This window comes from Aythya ferina (assembly GCF_964211825.1).
Source record: "Aythya ferina genome assembly, chromosome: 11".
In the NCBI taxonomy this organism is placed as follows: Eukaryota; Metazoa; Chordata; class Aves; order Anseriformes; family Anatidae; genus Aythya; species Aythya ferina.
The window spans coordinates 18,020,747-18,044,722 of NC_140307.1; the positions used below are offsets into that span (position 1 = coordinate 18,020,747).

The 23,976-nt window shown below is 36.7% G+C and overlaps 1 protein-coding gene across 9 annotated transcripts in view; it reads right to left on the minus strand.

Moving 5' to 3' along the window:
* Window positions 1–23,976, minus strand: part of CGNL1 (cingulin like 1) — a 68,397-nt gene that overhangs the window by 30,547 nt on the left and 13,874 nt on the right. For 7 of the 9 annotated variants that reach the window (XM_084532336.1, XM_084532341.1, XM_084532343.1 and 4 more), the window contains 7 exons: window positions 8,662–10,270; window positions 7,883–7,977; window positions 6,829–6,922; window positions 5,683–5,784; window positions 4,602–4,750; window positions 3,956–4,091; window positions 3,094–3,306 (listed from right to left, as the gene is read on the minus strand). In XM_084532336.1, coding sequence (XP_084388462.1) covers window positions 3,094–3,306; window positions 3,956–4,091; window positions 4,602–4,750; window positions 5,683–5,784; window positions 6,829–6,922; window positions 7,883–7,977; window positions 8,662–10,270 — 2,398 coding nt within the window. Of the gene's footprint in view, window positions 1–3,093; window positions 3,307–3,955; window positions 4,092–4,601; window positions 4,751–5,682; window positions 5,785–6,828; window positions 6,923–7,882; window positions 7,978–8,661; window positions 10,271–23,733; window positions 23,958–23,976 lie in introns of those variants that run through there. The other 2 variants (XM_084532338.1, XM_084532337.1) reach the window with 2 other exon arrangements.

Below are 23,976 nucleotides of genomic sequence, written 5' to 3' on the forward strand. Positions count from 1 at the left end.
TCCAAATTTTACTGAAACAGTGGCCCTTCATCCACTGACTCAGCACTCCTGGTTAAGTAGTACAATTCTGTCCTATGGTGTTGGAGGTTCAGATTAAATATAAATTTTTGTACTACATTACAATGGTGGAGATTCATACTCATTTATTCTCTAGCACTTGAAGTGATGAAGTCATCTCTTGTTATTTAGAAATATATTATTTTTTAAATTTTCTTACTAAATTAAAGATATGTTATTCTACACAGGTGTGTTAAGGAAGCGGAAAACTTTTACTAAATGGAAATAGTCTGATCTCAGTCTTAATAAACATGCAATGAAGATAGGAACGATCACAGCTATTTCAAAAAGACCACAAGCAGAAGGCATAACACAAAAATGAGTTACCTTGGTAAATTGTATCAAACAAAATGAAGATCTTAAGATCTATGGCTTTATGTAACTATCTCTATGGAAAAGCAAACAAACAAAATCAAGAAAATACCATATCACTGAGCACGAGACAGAATTGCACATGACAAATATTCCCCTCCCCCCCCAAATTCTCTCATCAGATAACCACGAGTATGTTTCTAACATGATTTTAAACAGATCTGGAAGTCATTCTAATCACACAGAATGAATATACTCTGCACCATTGGCCAACCAACCTGATACCTGCAGTAGCTGAAAAATTCTGCTGATTTAACACTGGCACAAAAATTACTTTGTTTCTCCCTGCAAATATTTTATTTTAGGCCTAAGGTACATCACAAAACAATTTCATTCAGTGTACCAATTTATGTAATATAGAAGTAACATAGGAACTAACAACCTGGTACATATAGGCTTCAATATACTCCCATCTACTAAATATTGGTATCATTTTCTACATAAGATACACTATTTACAAACACTATTTACACACTAGTTTTCCTCATTAAATAAAACAGAACGGCACTTTTCACTTATCTTTGATGTAAACATCTTGTATTCCACCATGCAATATAAATCTTTCCGTCTTGTAATAATGTTAAAAAAAAAAAGTACTTAACATATCAATCAGCTTCAATTCTATAACCCATGATTTTCACATAGTGCTTGGTATTCCAGATGAATTATAAAACCAATAATTAATACCTTACGTAAGATCACGGCAGATCACTCATCCATCTCCCTACAGGGATCAGTTTTACTTTTCTGATAGATAATTTATCAAACACAATGAATAATCTCAGTCAGCAGGCATACAGATAGTACTGGGTTTCAAAAATAATTAAGGATACTAAAACCTTCCCATTAAGCATGATTGAAGTTTTTCTTAGAATAAAACCCAAAGATGACATAAAGTAGAACTGCAAGAGCAAAACTTGTGCTTAGAGAAACATTAATGAATTAAATTTAACTTTTGAACATCTGATTATATATTATTATAGACTATAACATGCCAGCAAAAAAAAAATCTGAAGGAAACGCTATTTAAAACTATCTAAGCTACAACAACCCAGCCATTGAGCCATTTCCCAGACTGTTATTGTTATGCCTAACAGACTACTCTTTCATTTCTTGTCGATCGTAATTACAGTTCCATAATTGAAATACAGTAAATCACCAAGCAGTAACTTTGAAAGATGGTTCACTGAGGTTAAGCTGTCACTACAATTACTGTATAATAATAATAGAAAAGTTAATTTAAATGTTCTAGTTCTTCCTCAAAGGAAAAAAAAAAAGAATTTGTTTCAAGCTCAGATGAGTCAAATATCTTCATGATGATGTAAACAAAAGAGAAACAACACGTTTAAGCAAAGTCAAACAATCTCAAGTAGAAGTCCAATGCTGCATATACAAACCAGTGCATATAAATTTCTCTAACTGCTGAACAAAACAGGACATTTTAAAACAATTTTAAGAATACTCTCTCTCTGAATTCAGGTGTGCATTATCTATCCAGCATCTTCTACACAAGATCCTATTTTGCTCATAAAGCACACAGAGCTTTGGAAACTTCTTTCAAGTTTCCAGATTAATTTTAGTTCAGTTCTACACTATGCTTACAGCCATAACTAGCACAGTAGCTGCAACTCACCCAACACCACTGAGGTGGGAGAAAAAGGTATAAATTAGCACGAACACTTCTAAGCATAAAATTGGGCCTCCAATGTTGATACATTGGTGAAGCACAGCTTGCTTTCAGAAACTTTGTCAAATATTTTACACAAATAAAATGAACGAAAGAGATAAAGACAAATAATTATCATTGTAAAAATAATTTCACAAGACTCATTCCTTTACAAAAAAAAAAAAAAAAAAAAAAAAAAAAAAAAAAAAACACGTCTTTTCCTAGCTGCTGTCTTCTGCTATGATAACTTCACAAAGGACATATATTGAAAAACAGTACCAGATAAGCACTTCAGAAAACTACTACATTTCTGCTCACAAAGACTCCCTGCTGATGGTGGAATGGAATTCATTCAGTCCCTTTTCTCCCTTGCTGGTTTGAAACACCCACTCCCCGCTGTTTCCCTTGTGCTGACACACATTTGGCCACCCAGTAAACAAGATTAATCCAATAAACAAAATAAAACAAAATAATACTACTAAGTAGTTAAAGGGGCAGGGTGGGACAATGCAACCAAGGAACAGAATGTGACACAAGGAGCTGATGGTAGGAACAGCAGGCTGTAAAGAACTGCAGATAACTGCTTGAAGATTCAAAACTGTGATTTCACCAGCATCACTGGCAAGACATTCTGGTGCTCTTTGAGGCATTCTCAGGGTTTTGATGATGCCATTCTACCCAAGACAAGCAAGTGCCCATCTGTACCATAATCTTATCCATTCTCTCCTAAAGTATGCAATGAGGCAACATTAAGCATGTCAAAAAACCATGTTAAACAGTAGAAACTTTGAAGAAAGGGTCACAAATTATGCAATGCTTTGATTTTTTGTTGCAGCTAAAGTGTATGAAATAAAACTCATTATTAGCAGCAAAGAATCTCCTAGCCCAAATATACCTATTTATTTTGCTAAAAATATTAGGATCTGAAAGCATCTACTATGGGACATCTGTGATATGTATTTTTCCTTGTAAAGATTAATTGTAATCACTTCTTTCACCTTTGTTGCTTTCTCCAGGCTCTGCTGCAGATCGAGCAGTTCTTTATCATGTTGCTCTTTAAGTTTATCCATCTCCATGTCATGGCTAGATACTTCTTCTTTTAGTGCTCCTTTTAAAGCAGTAAGCTCTCGCTCTCTCTTTCTCAAAATTTCTTCTTGTTGTTCTTTTGCTATTAATACTTCTTGCAGATCCTGCTTCATTTGCATCAGCTCCTAAAGATCATTAAAATCAAAAATAAACACAGTTGTCTTATAGATGGCTCTGATGACTGTTCTTTTTGTTTCAGAGAGGGAAGGCAATTAAGAATAAGCTTCCCAGGCCAGCTTCATTTCTTATGACCTTTCTTATTTCTTATTGTTTGCAACTTTATTACATAATGCTAAAAATCTACTAGAACCCAAGATTACTAGAAGTGCAACACAATGACCCATTATATAAAACATCAAGTTATGTATCTGATGCTACAGAACTGTAAAAAGACTAATGCTACACTTTTCAGTTAGTCTTGATGTTAGTACCCTCAGCCTATATGTATACTCTCCTTTCTCTTCTCTCAGTTCTTCTTGTTGGCAGCTGGATTTAAGAACTTACCCCACCCCTTTTATTCATTGTTTCTGTCTTTTAAACAGGTATTTTTGAAACTGTTCCATACTTCAATTCAATATATGGCATTTATAACATGCCATGGCACCAAATGCATTTCCCATTTCTCCTGCTGTCATCAAGTTTTGAAATTACAACCTTGACTAAAAAGAACCAAATAGTCAGAATTTGGGCTTTATTTTTGGATCACACATGGACTTACTTTAATTTGAAGTTACACTAAGTAAGTTATCCTACTTCTAGTATTTTATAACTAACCTCAATCAGAACCTCTTTCTCCCCTTCATCGGTATGTTTTGCATTATCCAGTTCATCATGCATTTCAGAGAGCTGGTCTTGAAGATCTCTGATCTCAGTCTGGTGTTGTTCCTGTTCCATCTTCACTTGAAAAAGCCTCATCAGGAAAAATGAGAGAGGATTTTTTCTTTTAATGGCAGAAATAACGATTGGTTCTTCCAAGTAATAAAAAAGATACAAGTACCTATTCTCATGTTGCCCAAAGGGAATGGGATATATGAGGCAGAACAATGAAATGGCAGAGGTGGAAAAATAAAAACTCTTTTAAAGTAGATATTTAAATAGAAACTTGCATTATATTTTAAACCTGGTACAATATTCTTGACTAAATCACTCTACGTTTTCTGTATTTTAGAGTTTAAAACTACATACTATGACTATGAAATATTAAAAGCAACTTGCAATAAGAAGACGCCTATAAATCATCAATCTTTCCCTTCAAGATATTCAAAAATACGCTATTTTTAAACAGTAGAAACATTTTCTACAATAGCAAACGTCCCTGTCTGATTCCATGTCTGATTCCTGCAGACCCAGGTACGTTTAAACTAAAAAGTTTAAGTAAAGGTATAAATTCCAATTAATAAGTTCTCAAAAATGCACTCACTCCTCTAGGTTCTGCCGGAGTTCCTTCTCGTTTTCTTCCAGCTTCTTTTTTAAGGCATCTCTTTCACATATACTTTCATCAAGTTGGAACTGAAGATCTTTCAGGCTTGCTCGTGTAGCATCTCTCTCCTCTTTTGTATTTTGCTGATTCTATTTTTTGGACATCAAAAGTTAAGCAAGATAATATACTAAGCATAAAAAAAAAAATTAAAGACTATTTTATTATATGAAAGGAGCCATTTCAAGGCTTTGATATTTTTCTTTTGCAGAAGTATTTATTGTTATGAATATTAAAATCTTGAAACTGTTACTAAAACACACTAACCACAGCTTTTCAATTTTTGTGACAAATGTGAAGTTTCCTCATCAGTTTCAAGTACATTGACTTTTATTAGGACTCAAAATGCAAACTGAAAGAAACCAGTCTGTCCTACCCATGTCTTCAGAGCATGGCTATACTTAATTACTTTGGATTCAGCACTGAAGTAATGCTTTAATTAATAAACAGCTTCTGAGTAATACGTTTTGTCTCCCACTCCATATAGGTCTCCCAGTGAACAGATTAAAATCTCCCTCAGCAGATACCTAAGAAACTTTACGTATGTCTGCCTAGTATTTATATTCATGGCGCCAAATTTCTTCTCAAGTACTACTAAGAAGGAAGTGATTTCCTAGAAAGGGTAACTGTTATGAACAATGACACTTCAAAAATCTGTAAAAGCATAGGTACATCTGGACAAAAAGAATACAAAACAGAACAGCTTCTGTTATTATACCCAGACACATTCAGCCACTCACAGAGGAATATTAACAGGTTTTTACCTAAAACTTACTGGCTTTCATACAGAACATTTTAGAACACATGCACTGCACATTGCAACAAGCACTGAAAAAATATTATGATTACGTAAGCAACAACAGTTTACAAAACATTCCTAATATTTAAATCTCAAACAGAAAATTCATTGGAAAATTGGACAAAAGATACCCTTTTCTAATACAAAAAATCAACTTGTTGATCAGTTGTCACTTACTTAGAAAAGTATATTTGACAAAAACTTTATAACAAAAAAGGGCAGTACCCTGATTTCTAGATCCAGTTTTTTCTGTAATTCTTCCACTTTCCTTTCAAGCTCTGTTTTTTGCTCCACCAACGCTTTTACTTCAGCTGAAGAATCAGAAACCTGCAATTAAATAGAGATACTTATTCCCACAAAGCCAAGACATTCTTTGACAATTTCCTTTTAAAATCTAAAGTGAAACTACAGGCAACACTAATAAAGTGTGGCATCAACTGCCTGAGCTCATCTTGGACTTTTCATATGGGTCAAACCAAGCTAACATTTTCAAAAGAACCACAACTTGATTTTCATTAAAATTCTTAATAATGGCTCAAGGTAGGTTGCCAACAACACAGAGAATATTACAAACCTAAAAATATTTAAATTAGGCAACACCTAAATTAAATCACTAGTAGTTGGGGACAAATTTCACTGAGATACCACCACACAAAACAGACATCAAAGGGATGCATGCTCATGTGTCAAAACAGATTTTCAAATTAATTTTCTGTAACTTCTAAAAATGTGTTTTGTATTTTCATTTTCACTAATTGTAGCCCAGAATGAAATAATCACCAAAAGCAAGCATTTAGCCTTTCTTATGCTATCACTTCAACAACTGGACATTTCTTCCCATTGCTTTAGAACTGAAAAAGCAGTGTACCACATGGCAGGAAACAAAAACATTTTAAGAAGGCAACTGTCAAATGATATTAGTGTAATATAGCTTTTAAACAATATCCTAGCTTACTGGTTTTCAAAATTGCACATTAAAACACTCTCTATTTAGGTATCTATTTACATCATTATAATGAGAAGATGTTCCAAGATTATTCTTAAAAGCTACACAGGTTGGCTTTTTCTTCGATCCAACAACCTTTTGATGTCTGAGAGATTTATTGTTAAGTTTGCATCTCTTTTTTCTTGTAATAAATGAACCCCAAGACAGTCCTCATGGCAGACTCCTTTACATTCTTTTTTAAATTGTCAAGAAAAATCTTTCCTATAAGGCACTTCAGTGCATGATTAACATTAAGCTACACCACTGGGAAACTACAAGAATGGTCTCATTCAAGTCAGTGAGGGGATTCAAACTTTCAAAGCACTGTTTGAACACTGCATCACTATGAAATAAGCCCAAACATTAAAAAATAAATAAAAATTTACCGGTGTCTTTCCAGCAGCTCTTGACTTTAATGTCTGAATTTTCTCAAAAACCAAGTTGACTTTTCTCTTTGTTGCATCATCATTATCAGCACTTCTAAAACACAGAGAAGTAAGCAATGATGTGATCAAAGGCACTATTTCATTAACATCAAAACAAATTCAAAATAAGCGTCCAAACTGTTGAAAATCACAACCATAAAAATCTACTATAAAAATAAGTCAAACTATCTCAACTATGATTTCATTAAATCTTCTGAAGAAAGGTTGTTCACAATTTAAATTTCAAATATTTTCTTTAAAAGTATCACTGAACTCTTTAATTGCAGCTCTCTTCTACACGACCATAGCTGTGGAAAGACAGGTATTCAGCATATATATTACTCAACAAACATACAGAAATTAAAAGTAATTACTACTAGGTTTTTCAAGTCCTGACTACTGCACCATTAAAACATTAAACAGCTGCCAAAAACTCTTAAACAGCTGCCAAAAACTGCTACATCTGTACAGTTGTACCTATGACAGTTCAGCAATGCAAAGACATTTGAGTGCATCATAGGTATTTTAATTCATTTGTCCCTCCTTCCTCACCTTTTAATAAGTTATCATTAGAAAATATCAAGTAACAAAGTTCCTGGTGAAGAAGGTATTCTGTGCACAGCAAGAGAATTTCTGTAAATTCTTAAAATATATTTTTTTCTGTTTTATAAAGCACAAGCCTAAACTCCCATCAGGCATCATTTGAGTTCTTCATGAACATCTGTATCACATAAGTTTAACAGCTTAAGTATTTAAAAGACAAAACATATTCTGAATCACAGATTTCAAGTGCTTTTAATCAAATCTTGAACAATATCTTATGTAAGATATTATATCCTGACTAGCTAGGTATTTTGAGATCCTATAATGCCTTAAAAGACACAGTTGAGATACAAAACTATGAAACAGTCATTCCATTTAGCTTTGATTTTACAATTTCAGATTTTAAATGTAATACAAAATAAATGTTGAGAAAACATAACCTCCCCTCTAAAAGTTAATTATGCTTACTGACCCTTCTTTAAGGTAATTGTAAAGTATCTGTTTAGCAGTCTCTTCATTTGTTTGCTGTGCAATATCTTGCTGGCCTTTTAAGAGATCAGGAGTTGCCTAAAAGGACAAAATACAATGTCAAAAAGTGTAACCCTATCAGAGTTGTAAATACAACCTTTCCAGTTGAAATTCTCCATTCTGTTCTATTATCACAGAATCACAGAATTTCTAGGTTGGAAGAGACCTCAAGATCATCGAGTCCAACCTCTACCTAACGCTAACAATCCCCACTAAACCATATCCCTAGGCTCTACGCCTAAACGTCTTTTAAAGACTTCCAGGGATGGTGACTCCACCACTTCCCTGGGCAGCCTGTTCCAGTGTCCAACAACCCTTTCGGTAAAGGAAGCAGCTTATGTACTGTGGACCTCAAGTTCTCTAAGAATCATTGGAGTTTTAGCTTACTGCATGAAGGAAGCATACACTACACCAAAAGATAGAACATTATTTTGTATAAAGTTCCACAGATTTCAGCATTCTGCTTCAGAAATATTACAACATTATTTACAATAATCTTCCTTGTCCCCACCATCTTCCTTCATCCAGGCAAGAATAAGATTGTTTTTCAAAACACATTTTCTATAGCCTCACCTACAGGAATAATTTTTGTATTTACTAATTAGAAATAGTACCTTACTGGATTTTGTTCTAATGAACAATAGAAACACATGCGTCTAATGATACAAGAACTTTAGTATGTTACAATGCAAAACATAACTTAAAGAGTAAATTCAAAATTACCTGTGTATTAGGGACAGATGAAAATGTCTTTACAGAAATCTTCTTGGCTCCTGAATCTGATGGAATTGTGATACGGTTTGGCAACAACAGAGTAGAAGTTACTGTTTTAACTTCCTCTCTCTTATTCTGTCCTGGGAGCGTGGATGACCTAAACGTGAAGCTCTCAGTATTAGCTCCATTTTGTTTATGATACTGCAAAGAACTGAAATGACTGTTCTGAGAGTCTTTATCAGGCATTTGCAGTTTTCCAATACTTCGAGCAGAAATTTTCATGTCTTTGGAAGGTGGCTTTTGCTCTCTGGATAACTGCTTGTGAAGGCAAACTTTAGATGGTCTTAGCAAGTGCTCAGCTGATTTACCCAAGCTTTTACTGAATTCACCTAAATTATTTGAGTTTATATCAAACCCTAATGGCAAGGCACTGTCAACACTTCTTGATCTTTTACGATCATCTGGATGAATTCTATTCCTTTTTCCTGACCTACCTCTTCTGTGAGGATCAACTTTCTTGTCAAACTTCTCAATTAGCTGATCTACTCCTGGAAGGGAACCGGTGTCAATATCACGGCCAGTTCCAGGTAAAAATGGGATGTATCTTCTGTTTTCATGCCGATTAACGTTGTCTGCATAGATTGCATACTCTTGGTCATCAAGTAAAAATCTGTACAAGGAATTTGCAGAAGTGGGAGTAGCTGATGAGGACGATGATCTTCGTGAGTCATCTAACACCGGCCCAGCTGAATCTTGTCTGCGGAAGGGAAGAACATCTGGTCTAGGTTTTCTAGTTTCCGGATAAGCAACGGGACTAGCACACGGGGATCTTCCTGTAGATGAAAACGATTCTGAAACGTGCACTTCACTTGGGCTGATAGTGCTACTGGGACAATCTAACACCTGCTTATTTTGGTCTTCTATGTCTACTGCCCTGTTTAAATGTACTTTTTTGGAATTTGCTGTGGCTGACTCTGCAAGATATGTATTTGTTTTCTGTAGGGACACGACTTTAGATGAGGAAATCCAAGGCTTTGCTTCAGTTTTATCTTCTTTTGCAAAAGATGTAGATTTACTGCGCATGGAAGACTGGTAACTACCCAAGCTCAAGTTATTCTTCTCAGGATCATAAGGCTGTAAAAGCTCAGGATGTCTTTGAAAGTTCAACAAATTGGAGGATTTTGGCAATCCATCTCTAAAATCCGATAGTCCGTTTTCCTTTTCATCCAGATTTGTTATCTTGAGGCTTTTAAACATACAGGGTTGAACAAGCTGTGTTGCAGGAAACTGTGTGTGTTCACTGTTTCTGTCCTCCAGTTTAAAAGCAGTATTGCATTCTGTGGATGGTTTGCTTGCAGTCTGAGAAATGACCTTCTGATCTTTTCCAGAAGGAGGAGGATTTTCTGACAAACATCCTTCTGTATTGTTTAGTACTATGTAAGGATGTCCATCAATTCCTTGAACTCTAATACTGACACCATAAGATCCCGTCTTAGAATTCTGTGCATTCCTATTCTTCTGAGTCTCCTCACTCGCAAGTTCAAGAGTAACTTCATAGTCCTGCTGCATGTGCTTAAAACCAGGAAAATACGGCTCCATGACTGCCTGAGGATTGCAGCTGAATAGAAAAAAGTTACCAAAATCAATTGTTTTAAATACTTTAAATTATTTCATTAATTGCTTTAATCAGTCATTCAGTACAACTCTGAAGACAACAAAATTAATCTATAAACTATACAAGGCCCAAAGCATATGCATTGTTAAACAAACAACTGACTGACCAGTTCTGGGTGAAAGATACTGTTATTTTATGAATGTAAATGTTATGAAATAACAACAGTTAAGATTACCTATGCAGAGTTGGTGCTGGTTGCTTTGGAATCAAATGACTTCACATATAACCAATCCTAGTGCAAATTTTTATTTTATTTTTTTGATTCAAGACAGCTTTTATTTTGGGTATTGCCATTTTATGTACTCAAGCATTGTTCCCTTCACAAGCCCATGTTGATTTTGTAGCCAAAAGTTAGCATCAGCCGTATGAATATGTAAACATAATCCCAGGAAAGCAAAACACAAGCAGGTAGTTTTAGGGTGTGAGTTTTATGTACCTAAAGCAATGCAAGAGAAGTCAATATCCTCATGCCTTAGAGTTCCATTTGTATGTACTTTGTACTTTGCTTTCAACAGTTGTTTTCAGAAGTGGAAAGGTCACTGTTTCCCCTAACTTTGTCACCCCATGGCGACTTTATGTCACTCTATCCCATTTCACAGCAAAAAAATATGCTTCTAAAGACATTTGAAAATAAACTTTTTCATCTCTCAGTCATCCACAACTGTAAACTTTGCTACAAATAATTTAACAGTCTTCTAGCTGTGGGCTTGTTTCAGAGAACAAGCTGATATTTTAAAATAAATACTTTGCTATGCAACAAAAATGGAAAAATAATGCTTGTATTTCCAAGGTTGGTAGTATATTTTTCTCAGGAGCAACAGGAATGTGAAGTCCAGGCTGTATGTGCCAAAACTGTTTCAGTTCTAGAAAACAATAAAATTAAATGCTACCTGCACTTTTAATACTAAACTCCATTCATTCCTTTCTGTAAGAGCTGCTTTTGTGGGTATTTTTACTTCACTGTCTGTTGTGTATTATGAGTGTTTTAGTAGTTACCAGTAGCAGAGGCAATGCAGACACAGAAAGAGCTGTGTCTTTAGAAGAATGGAACTCCAGACTCTGTCAGACTGATGCAAAACCTGAAAGGAATAAACTTTTGAACTGAGCTGGAGAGCTGAGTAATCACTGAAGCTTGACAAAACCAAGATTACTAAATGACAATGAATAATAATCAAAGGGAAACTGAAACAACAGGATGTCTCATTGAAAAAAGAACAAGCCTCTGCAGCAAGTTTCACTCACCTATGCATCTGAGTGCGAATCGTCTCCCTCAGATATTCTAAACAACAGCAGATTTTTTTTTGTTTTTCCTGAGAGTGTATTAGAAAGTTTGGTTGAATATTAATAGTATGCTAGTTTCTAACCATTTCTTCTTTCTCCCCTCAAAAACCTTTTCTTCTCCCAATAAAAACAACTCCAGCTCTTCCTCAATAGCAGGCTCACTTCATCTGAAAGTACGATGAAATATGCTACTCTAATTACAATGCTACATAATAATTGATTATTTTGATGCAGGACATAAAGAGCATTCTCACTATTGAAGTTTTTCTTAGATACAAAAAGATGTAGTGAGCTATATAGTGAGTTATCACAGGGGTTAAGATCACTTAGTAAAGGGAAATAAATTGAAACTACAAATTTGATCTCTGTTTAAGAATTCTTCGAGTAAGAAGAGAAACATAATGAAGGGAAAAGCAAACATGAGCCAGCAAAGACTACAAGAAGTGGAGAAATGAAGGAGGGAGAACCCAGAAAGGAAACCACAAGTACCAATACATTTCATTATCTTGGGCTTCTGGTCTTTGTATTTTTCTGTATCACTTGACCTTCCTTTATGATTACTTGTAACAGCTCACATTAATTACTGTGTTTCTGTGTATAAGCAGAGACAAAATGACAAAGTAAAAATAGCAAGAGCTTATTCTAAACACGCAGTAGTCAATGAAGTCATCTCCATTGATTTGGTGGGTTTTTGACCAGAGCACTGAAATCAGCTACTCAGCTGCACTGATGCTAGCTATGAAAACAATGGAGGAAAAAAGGAACAGGACAATACAGATCAGCAACTCAGCATATACACTATAGAGGAACCAAGCTATGCTGATCTAACAAATGGTAACTGGAGATTGGAGACGAAACCAGGGTCTGCGCTCTGTTCTTTAACCTGTTGAGATCTAGCTACATTTATCAATGCCTCAAAATTGTTCTTTGTTTGCTCAAGGCAACAAAAACATAAGTATTTTTTAAAGTTCAAAAGTTTTTATCAAATAAAGTTAGCATTTTGAAGCTTTTATGCTTTCCATTTTTATATACAAAGTCTCTTTGGAAAGAGACTTTATCAGGGAGTACAGTGACACAGGGCAAGGGGTTTCTAAACTAAATGACTAGATAGCTTAGACTAGATAAGGAAGAAATTCTTCACTCAGAGGGCAGCGAGGCACTGGAACAGGTTTCCCAGTGAAGCTGTGGATGTCCCATCCCTGGGGCAAACAGTGGAAACAGCAGTTAGGTTAACAATCTAGTTAAAAGTAACCAGTAGTATTTTTTTTGTCTCTTATAGACTACAAAGAAATAAGTGCTTTTGTCTTGTTTGTGAGTATTAAAATACTTCACTTTATTATATAAAATGATAAAACCTTGTGGAAAACGAAGTTTAGAAACATATTTAAATAAAACATTTTATTTTTTCATAACTGAAAAACATATATACAAGAAAGTAAGACAGCTGGCCCAATCATTCAAATATCTGAAGGCTTAACTTAGAGTTCCTGTTTTATTAAACATCCAACCAGTGAATGAACTACCTAATATCAAAATGTTATTTTACAATACGTGAAAACATTGTTTTTTCAATATTATAAACTTTTTTTTTTTAATTAAAAAAAGTCTAGCATGTTTACTAATACACACCCTTTCCAAAGAAAACTTAAAACCTCTAATGATGTTAATTGTGTAATTATAGTCACAGTCATTTCTACGCACACATTACATAGTTGGCATCCCAGACTTTGGCAGGCTTACAGCAATAGATTAGGATGAGAGGACTGACGCTGTGACTCCACCATCTGTCTACCCCACTCCTCTGATGGACGTCACCATCTCCCAGACAGGAACTCCTGAACCATTTGTGTGTGCACACCTCTGCCATGAAAATTTGCAGCTTGGCACACTAGGTGAATGCAATCAGCCTGGTTTTCTGTACTACAAATGAAATACATTCTGACCTGACAGAGGGGAGTGGCAGGCAGCTGGGGGCACTGACAGCTAAAACTGTCTAGTTTTAATCTTCTTTAAGGCTGCCAAAGCTCTCAAATGTTATGACAGAACAGTCTGTTTACTCTTAAGCTTATGAAGAGAGGTTAGATATTTTAACAGTACTTAAGAAGAGATTTTTCCTATTTGTGTGGCTGCTTATTTCATTGCAGCTACTTATCAAAAACAGAAAGTGTTTTCTTATTATTGAGGGAGACACAAATTTTGAGTCCAGGTTTTCTGCCACACTAATACTTTCAATTTTGTATTATATAACCTTGTTAGTAATTATTTGCAGTACCAAAGGATTTTTAAAAAAGAATACAAAATGAGAGACTTTCGTTTCTTTCCAGAAAACAGAGTTAATGATTATGCATAAATTGTTAATTCAGTAGGACACTGTCATATTATTTTACAAAACCAGTTCTCCTGTATGTCACAACAGCATCTACAAATTAATCAGGACATATGAAATAACTGCTTCAAGAAATTATTTTATTCTGAAAATATTCCACTTGCTAAAATGACAGAGAATATAGTCAAGGACATGCAACCGCCAATATCTTTCAGAGATGAAAAGTTGCAGTTCAGAACAGGGAAAGTATATTTACATCTGCCTGGTAACTTTATGTGCTCCTCACACCAAATCAAACTATTGAGCAACAAAGTTTTACCTGAAAACTTGCAAACACTCCAGAAAAGAGTCTAGTTTTCTCCAGTTACACCATATACACTTAAGCAGCTGGATTTATTGATCAACAAGCTCGATAAAGCCACTTGCATCTCAAGCAAGTCCAAAAGAACAGAGAATTAAAGATGCAGGAATCATAGTCAGACACAAGCAAAGCAAATCTGCTCCATGCATTATGTTTTACACGTGTCATTAGAGAGGATTCACTGTATTTCCCAAGTCATTACCTTTAGTTCAGATTTCAGCAGAAGAGTCATTTTCAATCAAGTATCTCCTTGCAAAGTTCAGAACACATTGCTGTGAAGGATGCTTACTCCATTTCAACGTTGTGTTTCAGCAGCTGCCTTAGAACAACACAGGCCATGACACTCTACCCCATAAGAGCTGCTGTTCTGGCATCCCGTTATCTCAGCTGTACAAACCCCGTTCTTTTTATGACAAAGCCAACAGCCATGCAGCTGCACAGTGACCCAGACCAGCTTTACTGATCCGGAAAGAAAAAAGGCAGTTTTCTATCAGATCAGCAAGTGAGGGAATAATGAGATCACCTATTCTGGCAACAACATGGCCTTGGTGCAGCTCAAGCTTAACACTTCTGCAAACAAACAAAAAAGTAGCACTCAAAGCTGTTCAGGCCTTTCAGTTTTTATGATTTCTTTTTAAAAGAAACCTTTGTAAAGACTTTTAAACAATCATTTTAAATACTGGCCTCAGTTGGTATGAAAGCCCCATATTTTATCATTTCTGAGAAATGGTCTCATTTTTCTTAACAACTTATTTTTGCCAAAAATGGAAACATTGCTGTTCAGAAAGGGAACTTGTCGGGAGAGGGCCTAATGCCTGAAAATCCAATACTCTCAATGTTCTTCTGTAGCAGTTTGTTCTTCAGTGATACAATACTTTGCAAAGTACCACAGGAGAGGAACACTGAAGATTTAACCGTCAAAAACATTTTTTATACTGCCTCCAAAACATGTCCTTTCACAGCTGATGCCACCTATTTTAATGCTAGCTACCAGGAGTTATTTGAGACCAATGTTACAAAATAAAACCCCTGTAATTTGGAACCCCTACTGTTCTCCCTGCCAACACAAAGAGAAAAGAGTGCTTTTGAGAAGTGTATTTCTGTGCCAGAGATGCCTGTTTGCTCCAGCAGCTCTGCAGCCTTCCTAACGTTACCACATCACAAAGGCATGGAAATGTGTCCGCTCATCCATTTCGGTTCTCCTCTAGACAAATCTAGAAGACAGATTTATCTAAAACCATGGTTTCCCAATCTTGTTAAATGCCATGCTCTGCATGTGAAGCTTGCTCTTCTGTTTCCTGTCTCCTACAGCCTCCGTACTAAGCATGCCCGTAGCATATCCACAAGAAAGCACCTCTCAGTTTCTGTTTCCAGCAGGCGAGCCGACAAGCTGCGCTGGATAGACAGGGGGGGGGGGCTCCTGGGACACAACCCAGGGATGCAGACTGGCATGTGGGTGCACACTGCTACTGCTCCCACCACCAGATACATTCCCTGCCCCTGTCTAAGAGCCACAGATCTTTCACAGGTACTGTGTTGCAGTATGTGTGCGCTCCTTTTGCACACATCCAGTGAAGAAATATGGGAGAATAAAAGGGATCTCTCTCTCTTCTCCACTTTTCCCATTGCACTAGGACTCCTCCCTGGTTCTCTCGATGACAGAAATACACAAACTCCAATATTATAAGCCCGAGACTCCTAAAACTGAATCAGCTAAAGATTTTTCATTAAAGGAGGATTAGGGCATACCATTATCTTCTTTGTAGAGGAATGAATTTAGCTAAATGCCCTTGCCCTTGAGTTATTTGGCTTTTCACTAATTCTTGCTCTTGGATGAAAGAAAATCTTAAAGCTATAGAATGACTTTTGAAAACCTTGAACTTACACAGCCCTACCCATAAAAAAAAAAAAAGAGGGACGTAACAGTTGATGGATGCTTAGTTCAGATTTTTCACACATGCACAGCAAAAAGACAGGAAGGAACTGTAAAATATGTACTCCAGCTTTACAGAACACTGAGTTTGCTCTCCAGCTGACAGTTCAGAACGCACCATCAACATCAGACAAAGACAAAGTGGGTGTTTGGTCAATACAGTGCTATGAAAAAAGGACAGGAAATAACTTGGGGAGAGAAGAGGAAGGAAAACTTGCATACTGTGAAGGTACAGCAAAGGAAGCAGACAGGATAATTCATGGAAAGACCAAAACTGTAATGTTTTTACACTTGGTGGAACACAATCTCATAAATACACATTGCAAGCATGAGGGGAAACTACATCACTGTCAATGCTGCCTAAAATCTGAGACTTTCTGCAAGAGGAAAATGGGCCTGGGCTGCCGTCTGTTCCTTTTAGTCTATAGGGAAAATAACTCTGGTGTAGCTGAGTGTCCTTGGTCCCCTGCTTACAGGAGAGTGGAAGGGAGAAAAGAGAAATTTGAAAGTTCTAGATTTGGGACTATAAAATGAGATAGTGAAACACAGTTCTGTGGCTAACTGATAATATTCAAAATAATTTGCACACTTCTGACCTTAAAAACAGCAATAACAAAACTTCTTTCTCTGAAAATAATTCCAGCCTCCAAACCAGGAAACAAATAGGTTTGTACCTACAGACCAGCCAGGAAAACTGACCCACAGAGAAGTGCGGGGGACAGAAAGAAGTATGCTATCACTGCAATACATTTTAGTGGGGGGGGGGAATTCCAACGTTTCTGAATCAATTACTTTCATTTTTGTTCCACGGAAAATATTCTCTGTCCAGATTTCAGACAGCAGCCTAGGGATGCCATGCCAGACTTCCCTACAGGAGGAAAAACTCAAAATAACACTTTTCTTCCACAGCTGTTAGTGGAAGCAAGCAGCTGCGGGTAGGCTAGCAAGGACTACAAGTATTACTTTATAAATGTATCCTGGAAAGCAGTATAGTACATTGGTAAGTCTAAGATCTGCTGCCTTAGAAATAGGGATTTCAGTTTCACAATTCCACCCAAATATTAATTCAGATGCTCAACCAATAAACCAGAATATTAACAGCCACCCCTTCAAGGACCGGAGAAGAGCTGTATTTAAGAAAGATTGTGAACAGAAAAAAATGAGTAATAGCAGTTAGAGCAAAGGCTGGGCCTAACAACACTGTTCCTTTGCTTACCACTTGGTTCATACTCCCTCTGGCTGAAAAATGTTGTGTGTGAGGAAGTCTCGATGTCTCAAATGTACAACATATTGTTTGTCCTTTGAAAGTATGTGACAGATCAGCTAAATGTTTGAACTGTGTGACAACTAGCAGGTTTTGTTTGTTTATTTATTTATTTATTTTCAAAAGGAAAATCTGCTTCAGTGGCTGTGAGTCAACAACAAGATATTTTGGCAGATCCTCAGGTCTCATAAATTGTCAAAGTTTGAATGAAGAAAAGGAAATAGCATATAGCCCAATTTCTTAATCTGCTATGCATGAACTCAATTAGTCATAATTTCACAGGATTTATCCCCAAAAGAAATATGATATGACCTGAAAACCACCTTGCTTGCTGAACAGAAATCAAAGCCTTGATTTTTCTTAACGACAATAAATACTAAGAGAACTCCAAATTCCTCTATTTTCACTATTATAAACTGTATTACCACTGCAAAACAAATTCTGTATTATTAATTAAAAAGCTGTATTTTTCTTTACTGAGATAATAAGTTTCGAGATTCTCCCAAACCCTAAGCAATCAATCACAAACTAGAAACACATTAAAATGCTACTAACGCAGAAGACAACAACCCATATCTGAAGTATGGTTTCAGGAAATCAATTCATGCCTGCCATCTCAGCTTGTCCCAGGTCACGTACAATATGGTATTCAGTAAAATCACTGGAGGAAGATGGAGCATTACACTTGTTTTTTTAATAGTCATGTTTGTAAAAGCTTTATATAGGCCTAAGTGTATTTTTACCGCTATAGCGTTTTGTGTCCCACAGAGGCTTAGAGCTGTACAAACTTCTTTGCCAGTAGCACTGAATCCAATCTACTGGGGCTATCAGCTTGCCAAGTATCCTGACACCACTGCAGTACAATTAACTTTTATAAACTTTAAATTCAGAGAGAAAGCAAACAACAAAACCTTGTAAATACTTATCTCAGAGTTGATACGACTACACTCAAATTTTCCTTGTTTTTATGACAAACTCACAACAGAAAAGGTTAAAAAAAGTCAGGAAATTGAACTTTTATATAGTCTCTTCTAGTTTATCAAATTGAGTGCTCATATCTATAGAAGAATTGACAGGAACAACAGATGAGTAACACAAGGATACTTATAGATTCTAAAAGCAGTTTGTGATTTCAAATACAAAAGCTGGTTTGTATCCAAACATCTGATGTGATCAGGCTCACTCCACAAGAGATTGTATGTTGTTTCACTACATTTTCCTCCAATTGTCAGTGTTAGAAACTTTGTATTTTGTTCCAAAGGAAATTATCTTATTACATCCCAATGACACCATTATTGTTTAAATAGAAGAGGGTATCCTGTTGATAGCTTGTACAGTCTCAGGCAAAAATCTCAGCTCTGTTAAAATTAAAGTGTCTTTTAGAAGGCCCTTCTCAAAACATTAAAAGAGAGCAACCTTCATTAAAAAGTTTTGCCAATGCTTCAAGAACATAAAATTATTTTTAATATTCCTTTAAAAAAGTGTTCCCCTACTCCAAAATTATTCCTTGTCTTTAGATGTCACATATCACAAGATCACCTTCAGTATTTTCACACAAAAATGTAACGTTCACTGTACAGCAATACAACTGATCTACAACAGATGCAACCAGCGTAACCTTGATTTCATAAGCACAGCTTATTTCTAAATAAAATTAAGGAGGCACAATACTAGTAAAACTGCACACAGAGACCAAGATGTACTAACTAACCTGTATGAAGACACACACAAAAAGCTTTGTCTCTAAGAAGATATTCATAAGCATTTAAGTACAAAAACTACATATCAGGTAGGCTTTAGGAGTCAAATTTTACTCAGCCAACACAGGGCCACAGCTTCACCTGTATACGAGCTGGTTATGGCTCCCATATTTCTATTGTTAAGCTTTGTCTTAATTACATTGTATTCTTTAGACACTTGGCTTCATACCCATCTAGCTTCTTTCAACTAACTCAACCATGCATTTTAGAATTTAAATACACAGTCAGAACTGTGGGTGCTGAGCCCAGCCACCACAAGACAACAAGATGATATCATCGCGCTCGGTCATAGAGGCATAGGCAGAGCCTAGGGAGCTCCACGGCGAGCTGGACTGCTCCGCCAGGACCACACCACTTATAGGCCTACAGAGCCCACATGGCCAGAGCTGCCCAGTGCAGACCGTGCTCCTCCACTGAGCTCAGGCTTCACCAGCTCCCACAACCCTCCGCTCTTCTCATCCTCCCGCTGGAGGGTGTGAAGCTGGGAGGGAATGAGAGGTGGGCCTGCTTTTTTATGAGGGTTAAAGTGTTTGTGGAACTGTAACATAGCATTACATACCGATTGTTCGTGTAAATAAAGGCTGCTGCTGTTGCACCAATTAGGGGAGCAAATATCAGACATTTGTTCCACAGCTTTTTGTTTGTCTAAACAGCTAATGGTCTGCAAAGGACTGTGTGAAGGCAAACCCCAACCCATTCACAGCTTCTAAAGGCCTACCAAAATATTCTGAGCTTGATTCACATAACCTCTATATCAAAGCTCAAATTTTACCCTCTTTCATGTTACGCTTTCTGTTGAATCAGATCACAAATCAGTACCCACTTTTGAGAGATTTTATATGAATAAAACACATTTTCCCCTTTCACTGAACTTCAACAGCTCTTAGAGGTAGCATTCAATAGAATCGCTTATACGCTATCTGCAAGTGTCTGTCACTTTATGATGAAATGTCACTTTATGCACGCACACGTGCACACCCACAAAAATGGTATGTGCACGCACATACATATGAAAGCGTAACCAAAGCCAGCCGAGCCAACCAGTCCCCTGCTCATAGTATATTCATAGTTTCTAGAATGCCATTTTAGCTCCATTAAAATGGTGTAAGTAATTTACATATAACTGAAGAGTTATTAAGCTCTGCAAATGCCTGGAGCCAAGCTCTTGTCATGCTCAGACTGCTTAGAGGCATGAGGCTATCTGAATGGTAACGCTCCTGGCAGTGCTCCTGGCGTGCTGGCCCTTCACAGCAGAGACCCTCAAAGAAGGGGCAGTGGCAGTAATAAATGAGGCATCTTCCAGTCTTACCAGTCTTGCCGGTGGTTTGGGTTGTTTTTTGTTGTTTGTTGTTGTTGTTGTTGTTGTTTTGTTTGTTTGTTTTTGTTTTTTTTTTAAGTGGAAGTGCTTTCTAAAATATTTTTCCAATCACCTCTATTCCTCACTGCTCTCTGATTTTAACAAAATAAAAAGAACATGAGAAAATTATTATAGAACTTTCAGTTTAGATCTGTTACTGTCAATGGGGTTACTGGCTCTTGGAAATACAAAAGATGGATTAATTTCATTTAAAAAGCATAGTTCATCCTGGCTAAAAAATTAGTTAAAGGCATACAAAGAAAAACTACACTAGGTACTTAAAATGGTTGGCTGTGGATTTTGTCATTCATTCTGTTTCACATAAACCAGAAGGATTTAAGGCTACACTTGGATAAACTCCTTCAAGGAGGCTGCCAGCACTGTTGGCAGAGATGGTTCAAGGTCACAGCAAACACACTGAGCTCTAATCCCAAACAGTAGTGACTCCATGACTACCACTTCACTAGATCTACCACACATATATTCCTAACATGTTAATTTTTCAGGCTTAAACATTAAATTGTCATACTCGGATATACTGAAAAATGTTACCATTTAGATTTAACCAACTCTGAGAATGGAGGTCAAAACAGTTTCTGAAAGGTGTTAATGTTTCCAGATAAACATGCCTGAAACAATCACTCCATGAATACAAAAAGTACTTTCCCTCAAGCAATTTTAAAGCAAAACAACCAACACAGCATTCAAGACATGCAAAAACCACCGGTGAAATGCTAAACCTAAGCTGAGTATGCATCAAGACCACCAGGACACTGTTAGAAATTCCAGTATCTTCACCGCATCCTGGCCATTCAAGACACAGTTGGTCATTAAGCCTGCTTTATCTGAACACCAAGACGGTATGCAGCTCTATAATTTCTGCTGCTGTTCAGCATAGACATAGTGCAGAGGTGGGAAAAATGTCCCCACAATTTTAGTGTCCATTGTCATTTTTCAGAAACCTGCTAGCATCAGTGATCTTGACCAGATTGCTACTACATCCCCTCTATTAAGACACGTAGACCTGTCTTACTACCCTAGGCTGAACATCATTTGACATAATCAGGTTTGCATACATGACAACAAAACACACAATTTCAGCTTTCAACATAGTAAAAATGGCAGATAATATCATCAAAATCACTACAACTATGGCTTTAAAAAAGTGGAAGTGGTAAAACACCAGGCTGCACAATGAATCTATGCTGGACTACTTCTGGTTAATTTCTAACATCAGCAGAATTATTAGACCCCACATCCTTAAGGCAGCTATTTTTAAATTAATAACCTGCCCACTGTAGTCCAGGCTTAATAAATTCATTGCAACAAAGCTCTGCAGGTATGTTCATCTCACATTGCTCCACAACAATTTAAAAATTCAAGTTTGAGGTCACACCATTTCACCTACACATTTCAGGTGACACTGCACACTCTAGACAAACCAGTTTCACCAATACTGCCAGAAAGATCAACTTCCTATTACACAATACAAAAGAAACAAAATATTGTTACAAATTCTTTGTTTCTGCTCTGGCATCCTTTTAGTGAGGTAAAATTCCCCGCACAGGAGTTTTACCTCAGTACCTCACTCCACCACTGCATCAGGTAACATTTTTACCATAAATTAAATTCCACACCCGCCATGCATACCCCATCAGAGGAACCCTAAGTGCATTCTCAGACATTTTACCAGTGACAGTGAGAATCTAAACAACGCAATTAACAGAAATTATACTAAGTTGGTCTGCTTGAAGGCAATTCAGGCAGTCTATAACAGTCTGTTTGGGATATCATCGCAAATTCTGTGAGCACATAGATTAGCAATGATTACCCCGGCTTTTTCATTACTTTCATAACATAATGGATATTAGCAAAAAATAATCCTTTCCAGTGTGCATTTGCTCTGAAGTGGGCTTAGAAACAGTCATCAAATGCAACTTAAGGTTATATATTTTTTTAATCAATGATTAATACATTTGAAAAACACCCCTATACCTTAAAAAGCACATGCAGAATACCAGGTGATTATAAGAAATCTCAGTATTAACCTGAAAAAAATCTTCTAATAATGATTATATTCTATTACGTGAAAGATAATCCATCTTACTATCTTACATCAATTTTAAATCTGAAGTAGAAATACTGCTTTCTAATATTACTGAGTTTTCTGTTAAAAACTTGTGAACAGCTGCACAGATAATATTATACTCTGCTTAAGACCATAGATGCAAATATTGCTGTTTCTCAGGCAAACAATAATATGCAATAAAAAGTATTTTAATTGCCACTCATAACATGACACACTTTTTTAATCCCTTGGTATAACATTCTGCTTACCACACTACCAATGGTACACCCCAATACCGCATGCAAGTTTTCTTTCCATTTATAACCTTTTCACAAAAAAGAGTGGAGTTCTTACACTCCAGTAAAATAAAAAAAATAAAGGCAAAAAAAAAAAAAAGTATTAGCTACACTGTATACCCTTATGTTAATCAACAGTAATCACACCTGGTTTTGTACTCACTGTGTGCATAGGGGGATTTATTCTGAGTGACAGAAAAAAGAGAATTTAAGAAAAGAATGGCATTTATAGACAAAATAATTGCTAGCAAAACAAATTTTCATAAAGCACTTTAAAAAAGGTAATCAGTGCTTTATTTTTGCCATTTTCATCCAGCTTTTATCAAAGTTTTAAAGGTCTGATAAAACCAGCCTTATAAGTGAACCGTAACGGTGAGATGTGACACCATTTGTTGTCAAAAACAGCATCAGACACTGAATCCCCCAAATTCTCACGAGTATCTGCCGTACGGATCCCACAAATCATTACGCCCCAGAGGGCTTCTGGCGCATCTACAGGATTCACCTTGTGTGAACGCATGCAAGGAGCTCTTCAGATAAACAAAACCACCTTCCAGGAGAGGTTTCCACTATTTCTACCTTGATAATTGTTCCAACTGTACTGCAGGGTATTTTTTAAAAATATTTTGCCTCCAAAAAAAAAATAAAAAATCGACAGCTCGACACTCACGCAAGCTTACGTGGAGAAGTGGAAAACAGAAGGAAGACAAAAGCTGTACAACTATTCTTTCGTCAGCTGGAGCTGCTAATCCAAACTCACCACAAAGTTTTATCGCAGTCCTGATCTCCCCGTGAAGTTGTCATCGCACGGGAGGGACGCGAGCTGTATCAGAGCCGAGGTGAATTGGGAAGCAGGGCGAGATGGCTGCACCGCCGCTCGCAGCCCTTCCCACGGAGCCGAGCACACCCGGCGCGGACACACCCTGTCCCCAAAATACGCTGGGCCGGGGCGTGAAAGGGAGCCGAAGGAGCCCGAGTGACCCCGGCTGAGGAATGCCAGGAA